This window comes from Cebus imitator, unplaced genomic scaffold, assembly GCF_001604975.1.
Source record: "Cebus imitator isolate Cc_AM_T3 unplaced genomic scaffold, Cebus_imitator-1.0 Scaffold50, whole genome shotgun sequence".
Taxonomy (NCBI): domain Eukaryota; kingdom Metazoa; phylum Chordata; class Mammalia; order Primates; family Cebidae; genus Cebus; species Cebus imitator.
In genome coordinates this window covers 2,520,556-2,533,566 of record NW_016107365.1, presented here as the reverse complement: position 1 = coordinate 2,533,566, position 13,011 = coordinate 2,520,556, and the positions used below count along the sequence as shown (strand labels likewise).

The window sequence follows — 13,011 nt, the reverse complement described above, 5'->3', positions numbered from 1 at the left end:
TAAAATATTTTTTTTCCCTTATCCAGATGGCTAAGATTTGAGATACTAAAATTCATGGCTGGCAAAGTTGTGATAGAATAGACATAGGGGAATATAAAGTCCTACAAATTTCCTAGAGAACCATTTGGAATATCATGAAGAACCATTAAAATGCTCATATTCTTTGACTCTGGGGAAAAAAAAATCACTCCTAGGAATTTGAACAAAAAGAAATAACCTATTATCGAAAAAGAAAAATGTTCACTCCAGGATTATTTATGAAGAAAAATAAAAGCCAAAACAACCTAAATATTCAATGGCAGAGAACAGTCTCTCCCTCTCTCTATAGTGTACACATATATAATTGTTGTAAATATGGTTATGTATTCCCTGATGGAACAGCAAATCTCCACTGATGTTTTAAAGACTAATGACGTGGAGGAAAGTACACAGTATACAATAACTGAAAAGAACAAACCATTAAATAGTATATTTAAAATTTCAAGCACTAGCTATAGGCGAGATGTCATGTTAATGTACTATGTATTATTAAACCAAATTTCTTCTCAAATACCCTGAATACATGCTATTCAGTATATGGTACTTTCACACACACACACACACACACACACAAAAATTAAAAGATGACATCAAAAATACTAACAGTGATGACTCAGGGTGGTGAAAACGCAGAAAATATAAAATTCTCTGCAATTTAGTTTTCTCCCATGAGCTTTTATTACTTTACTTTACAAACATGGGCTTAAGTTAACTAAATTTTGTTGCATGACAACTAGTGGGAAATTCTTTTCCGGAAAAAAAAAAAAAAACAAAACACCACCTCACAATAGGGTCTATGGTTAAATACCAAGGATTGTTAAAAAACAAAAAAACACAAAATATTGTGCCACAAATTATCCAAAATCAATTATAATTTAGAACAAACCATCCTTATATAATTTTTTTAAATTAAAATAGGCAATTGCTTTTTGAAAAAAAACTCTCTACCTAAAATAAAATGAAGTCTGGCTTCTTTAGAATCTCACTCCCTGATGGCAAGAATGAATTTTATAAGAATACCAAAATGAAGGATCACTTAAGAAATTAAAGAACAAGGCAGCATTTTTAAGAGGGAACACTTACTTAGGAAGATGCCTTACGAGTACATCTTTGCATATTGGCTGTTCAGCTAAAGTTAGCCAAAATTCACAGGCTTCTAAAGCCACATTTTCATCTTGATCTTGAGTCCTCTGTAGCATGTACTAGAAACACAGGATCCTTAATATTAGTCAGTTTAAATCACACAATATCAACTCAGTCCTATTATCAAGCAAGTTTCTGACCTTGTGGTTTTCAACCTAGGCTTCTGAATTTTTAAAAAGTTTCCTAAGTGACTGACTATAAGATAAAGTTAAATTTAAAATGTTACTCAATGAGAAGTGTTCAGTGAATATATCATCTGTTTCTGTGTAGTTTTTTTTTTAATGATACCACTGAGATTTTTGAAATGTGAATTTTAATCAAATATTAAACCTTCTTAGAAACATAAAAATGACAATTAAGAACTCCATTATATTATTTTTTAAAATGAAGACAATAACTACTCAAGCTGTCTCTTGTAAAGTATATGAATTTTCACGTTTAAAGTGATATACATGCTGAAATTATAAAAAATCACTTTTAATTTGGGCAATAGTCGTGACATTTCCTAATGTGAATATAATTTTTAATTCTCAACAAAATAGATTCCTCATGTCCTCTGAACACATCAAGCCAAATTCACTCACGTGATTTCACAATGTACCTGAGACTAGAAACACCAACTAATAGATTGTACATATCCTTTTCCATACTGAAACATGTCCCCTAACAAAATGTGGCCACAGAAAAGTATCACAGGCCAACCTGTATTACATGCTACGTCATGTCCTACTCCTTTGCTACTGAACACTGTGGAAGAAAGAACTGTAACATTGCAAATTAGGCTCCCCAGTGTGGCCAAGCAAGTGATAAAATTTCTTCACTTTAGTTAATGCTCAACTTTCAACCAGTCTGGCCTGATATTTCAAAGAGAAAACAGGCCTATCTTATGCATCCGCATGTTTCCTAAAGTTTTAGCAGGAGTTGCTGCATACCATGAATGCTAGGCTTTTAATAGATCTTAGACTGCAACCTTTAAAAAAGATCCTGCCTTCTCTCTACCATATGGAACTTTGGAAGTGAAAAGGAGGTTCTAGATAACATACTACTTCAAACACTTCCAAAGCTATATACCCAGAAACATGAAAATCCCCATAAAGATAATTTATAATTTTAAGACAATCATAATTACTTTATAGTCCCCTCCCTATCCAGTATGTTGTATCTAGTATTTCTTTTAGGGCAAAGATGAGGAAAGAGCCTTTAAATTGCCAGTGTTACCTCAACTATATTATGCATGTGAGGCAGCAGGCGATCCATTCGAACTTCGAGCAACATCACAAGCGCTCGGCACACATTTTTCCGTACCTCTGGTTCTTCATCACCAGCCAATGCAAAGAGATTCTGTTGCATAAGAAATAATTTTTTTCTAGTTTTAGACAGGTTTACACACAATAATAAGTAATCTGCAAGTTGGTGACATTTAAATTAACCCTATGAAGATAAGGTACCAAAAACTGACTTGAATTGGCCTACAATATTAGATTATAAGAACTAAATGTGGAATAACTAAGATTATGATTTTGATAAAAGATGAAAAGCTACTCTTTTCTGTGAGAGTACAATCAGTTGTGTTTTGAGGAAATTTTTAGTTTTTAAGAAACCATGTCATTAGGACACAGGAGCATTTGTTAGCTCACCCAGATGCAGGGACAAAAGACTACTCCCTAACAAGCCTGATTTTTAAGGTGAGAGGTGGTAATAGATTCAAGTTCTATAAAAAGGTGATATAGGTTCAATAATCGACAAATATTAATATATACTGATTTTTCAACTTAACCCTAAACTGATGTTGGTCAATAAAATTAGTAATAAGTATTATGCTGTTCCCTACAAGTACCTCTGCAAGGTAAAAACAATGTCTGAATGGACAACAGACTATTTTGTTTGATCTTCAAAACTCTAAGATGTTATTCAATTTTACAAATAAGGAAACAAATTCATAGAAGTAACTTGCTAACCACCAGAAAGAAAGAGAAATCCAATGATCAAATGGAATACTGTGTGAAATATTAATGCAGCATTTAAAAATTTTTCATTTCTCCAGTTTCTGCTTCTACATTTGACACTCTTGAAACTATGTAGTTCCTGTTTTAATTATGCATTTTAGAGAAGAGCACTGTTTTCCCAGCAGGTATTGCCATTAATAGTGCATCCTCCATAAAATTTTATTTAAAAATTTCACGAATTTACTCTAGAGAGCAGCAACTGGGTTGGGGGTGGGGATATCCAATGTCATCACCTTGCATTTGTCACTTTTGTTACTACTGTCAATGAATATCCAGCTTTGCCAAGGTTATACGTTATAGCCATGTACTGGTAACCATAAACTTTTCATCAATATTTAGACTTAGCAGGCATGATACCATGAAAACAATGGCAAGTGAATAAAACTAGTTTACTTATTCACTTGGCGAATTACTACTGAGGGCCTACTATATTTTAGAAGCACTTCCTCCAGAGGCTTACTGTTTTTGTAGGGTGAAGAACTGGCTAAATCCTGTAGCACTACTAAGTAATAAAGTAATATTAACATATTAATAATAAAGCAAAACATTTAAAAAATGTTGGAAAATGCTTCTGCCTCACTTGCGGAGTATAGTCCTATGAAATTTTTATTTTCAGAGAGAATTCAATTTCATTTATTTTAAATTATATTCCCTTATAAGATGCTGGTATGTCTATCACTATCCCCTTTATTAAACTGTGGAAGAAAAATACTAAAAGGAAACACCAGGATAATTACAACAGAAATACTACTATGAATACTTTCAATAGCTAACATGAAGCGCTTACTTTCTATGGCAGGCATTGTTCCAATTTACTTTTATCAACTAGGTTTATAACAACCAACAAGGTAGGTCAATCGTTGGCTCATTTGACAGATGATATAAAGATAACATCAGTTAAATAAAGTATCCAAGGTTACAAAGCTACTAAACTGAGAAGCTGGGATTTGAACACCGATAGTCTACAGCAGACCTCTAATATTATCCACTACATTATACCACCTCTAGACTAGACAAGGATAGACTGAAAGAAAACACCTCGCAGGCATAAAATTCAGGTATCCCTAGTATCAAGCACAGTGTCTGTTTCATAGTAGGTAGTAGTCAGCAAAAACATTTAAGAAACATTTTGGTTTTAACTTGTGATTGGCTAAAGGATCTTTATGGCTACTACTCTTAGTCTATTGGTAATAGATGCTTAGAAAGAAGCTGGTCAATTTAAATGACGAGAAAAAAAAGTAATGTGCACCCCCATCCCACATTCTTCCTTATAATTTCCCAACAGTAATATCAGCAGTCTGACCTCTACAGGAGTTTTAAAATTCCATTTGATGAAAATAAAAATGAAGGTGCTTAAGGAACTTTAACAATCCTTCTAATTGTTATCAAGTAGCAGAGATTTTGAAAAGAAATTGTGGTGCTTATGGTTCCTGGCCAGAAAATTATGCTCTTTTCTTTCTGCTTTTATCAGAAAGTTCAAAATGCCTTTAAAGTCAATTTTTCCTGATGCCTCTAATTTTACAATGGAGACCAGTGGAAAATACTGTCCTTATAGTCTGTGCCTTCAGATTCTAACCTCACCGACTTTTCACATTTCAAAAAAACTGCATTAGCTGAGGGATTTGGTTTCCATATTACAACTTGAACACTATATTGAAGGACAAATTTTTAAAGTAGTCAAGACAGTAAACACTCCCCCCACCACCATAATCAGTGTTTGTATAATGATACAAATAAAAATTAGTAAAAGAAGTGCTTTTTCAGCTAACAATAATTAGTCTATCTCTATCCAATTTTAATACTATCAGAAATCATTTAATTAAATGTTGAGTTTATAATTATAAATGATTATTGTTTTAAAGCAAAACTGCAGGCAGTTAGCATCACTTAACCTTCTCAAAAAAAAAGCTGGGGTGGGGGACAAGGACAAGTCTTACCTCAATAAAAGAATCAATGTGCAACATCAGAGCTTGAGTCCTACTAATGATAAACTGATTGACACATGCAACAGCATGAGACCTAGAAACAAAGTTAAAAATTTAACATATGCTCATTGTAACTTTTTTCTGTCTATAGAAAACTGGCAAAATCATTTCTCCATAAAATTATGGTATATGTTTATTAATATACCCACTAAAAAAAAATGAGTCAAACTTCTGTATCAACAAAGAAAGAATTTGAATGATATATTAAGTCGAAATGCAAGTTGCAGAGCATTATGTGTTTCTAAGTAACGGAAAAATGTTGGAAAGGACATGTGCAAATATTTAATAGTTCATACCCCTAAAGAGTGGGAGGCTGGGCAAGGGGTATAATTTTTTTTTTTAAGATACCTACAGATTTCAAAATAATGGGTAACCATTCCTTTTGAAACTAAAAATGAAGAATAGTCCATGTGTTCTGGCATACACAATTCAATTGTTGAGCAGTTCTTATTGGCACCACCTTTAAAAATTTACTCTTTAATCCAATCATTTCTCACTGCCTCACTTCTCTCATTCAAGACATGATCTCTCATGTCTTACCAGGGTTACTGAAATAGGCTGTAACTGGTTCCTGACTTCCACTGTGCCAAAAGCCACTACAGCCTGTTTGACACACAGAGACCACACTACCCCCTCATTCAGGTTGCTACAATAAAACAAAAGTCCAACAGTAAATATTTTAAGCTTCATGGGCCACATTAAGACCTTGTTGTCATATTTTTCCCCTCTTAACTACAACCACTTAAATTTATTAAAAATCATCCTTACCTTGCAGGTCATGGGTGGGCTAAATTTGGCTGAGTCATAGTTTGCTGACCATTTGTCTAGATATTCCATCATACTGTGGGTCCTCCCTTACCCCCTAACTTCGATTCCTATTATGCTGCTACAGCCCAGTTTCTTTCTTCTGTCACTCTAAAAGACTGATTCCTAATTCCAGAACCTTCTCACTTGCTGTTCTCTTAAACATTCTTCACCATCTTTTATAGACTCACTTCCTTATTTTGTTCACAGTTTGCACAAATGTTTCCTTTACAGAGAACCATTTATATAAAATATTTTCAAATCAGTCTACCCCTGATCTCATTATTTTTCCATTACACTTATCACTGAATGAAATTATATTACTTATTCACTGTCTGTCCTGTCTCCTCTTCTGAAATATAACCCCATGAGAACCTTTCTTTGTTTTAACCACAGTGCCAAAAACACAGTTGGTTTTTGGTTCTGCAGTTATAGCAAAGCACATAAACATTTACTAACATAACATTAAGTGAAAAAAGCATACTATGGGGAGCTCAACCACTTAAATGTGCAGCACAGGATAAGCTGCCTATCCTTTAAAGTCTGTTTTTCTCATTCTATAAAAATACTACTGGCTGGGAGCAGTGGCTCAAGCCTGTAATCCTAGCACTTTGGGAGGCCGAGGCAGGCAGATCACCTGAAGTTTGGAGTTTAAGACCAGCCTGGCCAACATGGTGAAACCCTGCCTCCAGAAATTTTCCTATCACCAATCTCCAGGGGCACCTACTATTAGCATTCCCCAAATAATTTTTAGAAACTTAGCAACACTTAGGAATTATTTACATTTTAATTAAAAGAAACAGTTTGATGTGCTTTCTTTAGAAGTTTGTTTAATACAGTTTTTATATATCAGGAATGAAGATAAAAACTGTACAAACTGTAACTTAAATGCTACCATTTATAATAGTATCAGAAGACCAAATGCCTGGGAATACATTTAATATAATGTGTTCAAGACCTCTAAAAAGAAAAGTATAAAACTTTATTAAGAACTGTAATCCCAGCACCCTGGGAGGCTGAGGTAGGCAGATCAGCTGAGATCAGGAGTTCGAGACCAGGCTGGCCAACATGGCGAAACCCCGCCTCTACTAAAAAATACAAAAAAACTAGCTGGGCGTGATGACACGTGCCTGTAATCCCAGCTACCTGAGAGGTAGAGGTTGCAGTGAGCTGAGATAGTGCCACTGCACTCCAGCCTGGGCAACAGAGTGAGAATGTCTCAAAAACAAAACAAAACAAAAAACAAGCAAGTAGGCCAGGCACGGTAGCTCATGACTGTAATCCCAGCACTTTGGGAGGCCAAGGTGGGCAGATCACTTGAGGTCAGGAGTTTGAGACCAGCCTGACCAACATGCTGAGACTCCATCTCTACTAAATACACAAAAATTAGCTGGGTGTGGTGGCATGCACCTGTAATTTCCAGCAACTTGGGAGGCTGAGGCAGGAGAATCACCTGAACCTGGGAGACAAAGGTTGCAGTGAGCTGAGATTGTGCCACTGCATTCCCCAGCCTGGGTGACAGAGAAAGACTCCATCTCAAAATAAATAAAAACAAACAATCGGCTGGGCGTGGTGGCTCATGCCAGTAATTCCAGCACTTTGGGAGGCCAAGGTGGGCGGATCACCTGAGGTCAGGAGTTCAAAACCAGCCTGGCCAACATGGTGAAACCCCATCTCTACTAAAAATAAAAAAATTAGCTGGGCATGGTGGCAGGCACCTGTAATCTCAGCTACTTGGGAGGCTGAGGCAGGAGAATCACTTGAAGCCGGGAGGCAGTGGTTGCAGTTAGCAGGGATCATGACATTGCACTTCAGCCTGGGAGACAAGAGTGAAACTCCATCTCAAAAATAAATAAATAAATAAATAAAAGCAATTAGTGTTGTGAAAATGACCTATTTCTCCCAAATTGATCTACAGATTTAATGTTATTCCAATGTAAATTCCAACAAGGTTTTTCATAAACCTTGACAATTTTAGAATTTATAAAGAAAAGAAAAGGCATTCCTACTGTAAGCTCTAAGTATCATTTCCCAATAAAAGGAATCAGATCTAGGCTAGAAACATAGACGATAAACTTGGAATGCTGTGGCTATCTCTGTATATAAAAATAAAACTTCCTTGTATTGATTTCTGGCGATCAAAGGCCGTAACAAAGGCAGAATAATTACTTGTGTCACATCTTCATAATCAGTATCAATTTCTTAATTAGATATGTCTGATACCATATAAATGGCATTTGTTTCTAAAAAATGATTTTTTTTTCCAATATGATCTCTTCCTCATAGATTATAAGAAAATATTCCCCCTAGAAACATCTGAGGTTATTTAATAAGCCCAGGGTCGTTCTGCTAAGTGAAGTATATTTTCAATTCTAATTTCTCATCCTGGAAGTCTTGGTATTTTAGGTCAAATTCTGATTTTTAGCCTTTCTTCAACACATATTTTTATAAGGTAAAACTCTTTAAAGAAGGTGTATTTATTTATTTGAGATGGAGTCTCACTCTGTCACCCAGGCTAGAGTACAGCGGTATGATCTTGGCTCAATGCAACCTCCACCTCCCAGGTTCAAGGGATTCTCCTGCCTCAGCCTCCTGAGTAGTTGTGATTATAGGCACATGCCACCATGCCTGGCTAATTTTTGTATTTTTAGTAGAGACAGGGTTTTGCCATGTTGTCCAGGCTGGTCTCAAACTCCTGACCTCAGGTGATCCACTCGCCTCGGCCTCCTAAAGTGCAGGGATTACCGGTGTGAGCCACTGTGACCTGCCGTTTATGATTATTTTAAAAGTTCTGTCAATTTTATACGTTGTAAAACTGTAGGCCTTATTTTCATTCCATTCTGGGACAGAATATAAATTTACCTTTATAAATAAGAGCAGCATTATCCAAAATTTTAAAGTTGAAATATCCCAGAACACAAAAATATGGAAAAATTATCTTTATAGAGTTTGAACTGTTTGTACAACCCTTTCCTTGCTGTGTAGAAATTCATTGCAGTATGTTATAAACTTTAAGTAATTGCAATTTGTTTAAAAAAAAAAGCCTCAAACTCTCCAAGTATTGCTCTGAGACAGATCAGAATTCAATTTGAAGTTTTAGTCATGAAACAGCAATGGAATAAAATAAAGGACCCATTACTAGACCTATGCTATGCTATACATATATAACCATGCATATAACAGAGGTGACATTTTAAATGTACGGGGAAAAGGAAGGAACTATAAAATAAATGTGACAACAAGAAAAAGTTACCTAAATGGAAGACAGAATGTTTCCCTATCTCGTAGCACACACCCACAGGTGCCAGATATATTAAGCTCTTAAATGTCAAAAAGCCCTTAACATTTTAAACACTTAGTAAAGACAAAAAGGGGGAAGATATTATCTACACACATAACTGATAAAGAATGAGAATTCCTGTAAATCAATGGAGTACAAATAACCTAGTGGAGAAAAGTACAGAAGACAAGAACAAGATAAAGGCAATAAACATACAAAATGCTCAACATCATTAATGACAGCAAAGAATATTATCAAGACCATAATGAAACATCAAATATATATTTGATTGGCAACACTTAAAATGTATAAATGATGCAACTTCTTAGAAAAACAGTTTGATATTACTTCCTTGAGGAGCTGCCCCGCCACAGGTGTCCCAGAAATTTCTTTCCTAGATTTTATATCTCTATTTAAGAGAACTCTTACGGGATGGACAGAGGAGACAAGTATACAAGTGTTTTCAGCAGCACTACTGAAAACCTAGAGGCCATCCATAGGCCTCGGGGAAAAGTACATAAATAAGCCGTCTAATCGTCATGCAATGGAATATTACACAGGAGTCAAAATGAGCTACAGTACAGATGAATTCAGTACAGATGAATCCTAACATCATTAAAGTTACCTACAACTACATTCAGTACTGTGCAGCTCTTACAATGCTAAAAACAGAGGTATTGCATACCCTTTGCAGATGCATGTAATAAAATTATCTAACAAGAAATGTAAGGGAAGTATGAAGTTGGGATTTAGATGTAGACTGTCGTCAAGGTCTTCATTTTGTTTCAAGTGGTGGATCTGAGTGCTTATGTTATTAAAAATAACTAATATGTAACTAAAGGCTAAATACAAGTAGGCCATCATGAGAATGTCATCAACTAAGAATGATCATTCAATTCTGTGTGCCTCAAGTCTGATAAAATGGTTCTTATTTTTAAATTGTTTAGTCATTGCCTATAGAACTAGGCAATGGAGTATGGTTTCCTATATCCTAATTCTATATTCTTGAAGTCCAACAGTTATGTTGAGAGGGAAGAACACTTAAGAGTACATAGTAAATGCCAGTTAAACTACATTAATAAGGTATTAAATAATAATGTAGAATAAGACAACATAGAGATGGATATGTTTAGTATATATTTATAGTAGATATTTACCCAAATATACATTAAAAAGAAAAATGCCAAGAGTATGTGCAACAGACTCTCAGGTGGGTATTAATCAGCATTCACTGAATGGAATTTTTTTTTGCAGACAGGGTCTTATTCTATCACTCAGGCTAGAGCACAGTGGCTCACTGCAGCCTTGAATTCCTGGGTTCAAGTGATTCTCCCACTTGAGCCTTCAAGTCCTAGCTTGAGCTAGGACTACAGGCACACCCATCACTGCTCTCGGTTAATTTTTTTAACTTATTTTTTATAGAGACATGGTCTTGCTACATTGCCCAGGCTGGTCTCTAACTCCTGGCCTCAAGCAATCCTCCTGCCTTCGCATTCCAAAGGGCTGTGATTTTAGGCGAAATACGTCTGAATCGCTCAATTTTACCTAATGTTTTAATCAAATTACCATCTACAAAATAAAAATCGTGAAAAAATGTTTATTAATATTTAATTACCAGCAATTGGTAATTCTGTATCAATTACCAGAAATATGGTTTTTGGATTTTTGCTTCTCTTTTTTTTTTTGAGACAAGGTCTTGCTGTCACCCAGGCTGGAGTGCAGTGGCACCATCTTGGCTCACTGCAACCTCCTCCTCTCAGGCTTAAGCAATCTTCCCACCCCAGCCCTCCAAGTAGCTGGGACCACAGGTTCGTTCTACCATGTCCAGCTAATTTTTATATTTTTTTGTACAGATGGAGTTTCACCATGCTGCCCCGGCTTAGATCAAGCAATCCGCCCACCTGGGCCTCCCAAAGTGTTGGGTTTACAGGCATGAGCCACCAGACCCAGCTGTTTTTTCAGCTACTGAGAATCGGTCACAAAAAGTGAAGTATGTATATTACCATATTTTCATTATCTTAGTTAAAATGTTAAAAAAGGAGACTTCCTGGAAACATGAACTCCTATCTAGTTAACTATGCCAGGAATAAAAACTTTATTATAATAATGGAAATCCAAATACCTGCATGTTCTCACTTATAAGTGGGAGCTAAACATTGGACACACATTGACGCAAAGAAGGTAATAGACACTGGGGAAGACAAGAAGAGGCAGGGAGAGGGCCAAAGTACCTAATGGGCACTATGCTTACTGCCTCGGTGATGGATTCATTTGTTCTCTAAACCCCGAGCATCACACAATACCCCTTTGTAACAAACCTGCGCATGTATACTGATTCTAAAATCAAAGCTGAAAAAAAAAAAATCACAACTAATCCTGGCCTTAAATAAAAGTTAGAAGATGCCTGTTAACTATCATGAATATAATTAACCACTCTAAAAGGCAGAAAACTTTTATCATGTTTAACGAAAATTTCCTCATGAAGAGTCAACATTTCACAGATTTTGTTATTAGTCAATTTCAATTACATAAGTTCACCTCTGTGGAATATCCAGTATCTTTTGCTAATCTCAAAAATATCACATAATGAAAAATAAGGTAATGGTCAGGTTTATATCAGAGTTAATGAATTAATGCTGGCAATATAAGTACCTTATTTTTGGACTACTGTGCTTGAAGAACTGTAAAAATTTGGGAATCATGATGTTGAGAGGACGATCTAAAACATCACTATCTAAAATCTCAGCTGAATCTTCACAAATCTTCTGAAGGGCGCCAAATGCTCCCTGTAACAAACACATTTAAATTATTAGAATTTGTTAAAAACAAAGCCATTTAAAAAGAAACTGAAGAATGCTGACTAATTTGTATGGATTAATGTTCTCAGCCCACATAAAATTCCTTCTAAAATCCATAAATTTAATCATTCAAATTTTTTGTGTGTAAGACGGAGTCTTGCTCTGTCGCCCAGGGTGGATGGCAGTGGTGCAATCTTGGGTCACTGCAACCTCAGCCTCCTGGGTTCAAGTGATTCTCCTGCCTCAGTCTCCCAAGTAGCTGGGATTACAATTGCGTGCCATGGTGCCCAGTTAGTTTTTGTTATTTTTAGTAGAGATGGGGTTTAACCATGTCGGCCAGGCTGGTCTCAAATTCCAGACCTCAGCTGATCTGCCTGCCTCGGCCTCCCAACATGCTGGGATTACAGGCATGAGCCACCATGCCCACCCTGACATTCAGTTTTAAAACAAATCATTATACCACCAAGTATGTAAAATCTCCGTTAAAATACAAGGGTACATTTTAGTTTTAGCATTAAATGACTTAGAAGTGTAGAATATTTTGGTTGGCAGGGATTAAATACCAGTTTGTTGAAATTAAATATAAAACTCTACATTTATACAGAAGAGTATTTAAACACTGTAATTCTTTTCTTTTTGAAGCACAGAGAGGTCATTAATACCATTAAAAAGTTACTTAGGCTGGGCACGGTGGCTCAAGCCTGTAATTCCAGCACTTTGGGAAGCTGAGGTGGGTGGACCACCAGAGGTCGAGAGTTAGAGACCAGCCAGGCTGGCCGGGTGCGGTGGCTCAAGCCTGTAATCCCAGCACTTTGGGAGGCCAAGGTGGGTGGATCACGAGGTCAGGAGATCGAGACCATCCTGGTCAACATGGTGAAACCCCGTCTCTACTAAAAATACAAAAAATCAGCTGGGCATGGTGGTGCATGCCTGTAATCCCAGCTACTCAGGAGGCT

The 13,011-nt window shown here is 36.1% G+C and overlaps 1 protein-coding gene across 6 annotated transcripts in view; it reads right to left on the bottom strand.

The window, feature by feature from the left end:
- TNPO1 (transportin 1) overlaps positions 1 to 13,011 on the bottom strand; it is a 99,775-nt gene that overhangs the window by 35,734 nt on the left and 51,030 nt on the right. For all 6 annotated transcript variants that reach the window (XR_005200088.1, XM_017527614.2, XM_017527616.2 and 3 more), the window contains 4 exons: positions 11,910 to 12,043; positions 5,126 to 5,207; positions 2,401 to 2,523; positions 1,123 to 1,241 (listed from right to left, as the gene is read on the bottom strand). Coding sequence is in view for 5 of the 6 variants with exons in the window: in XM_017527614.2 (XP_017383103.1) it covers positions 1,123 to 1,241; positions 2,401 to 2,523; positions 5,126 to 5,207; positions 11,910 to 12,043 (458 nt within the window). In the remaining variant the exon portion in view is untranslated. The remainder of the gene's footprint in view (positions 1 to 1,122; positions 1,242 to 2,400; positions 2,524 to 5,125; positions 5,208 to 11,909; positions 12,044 to 13,011) is intronic.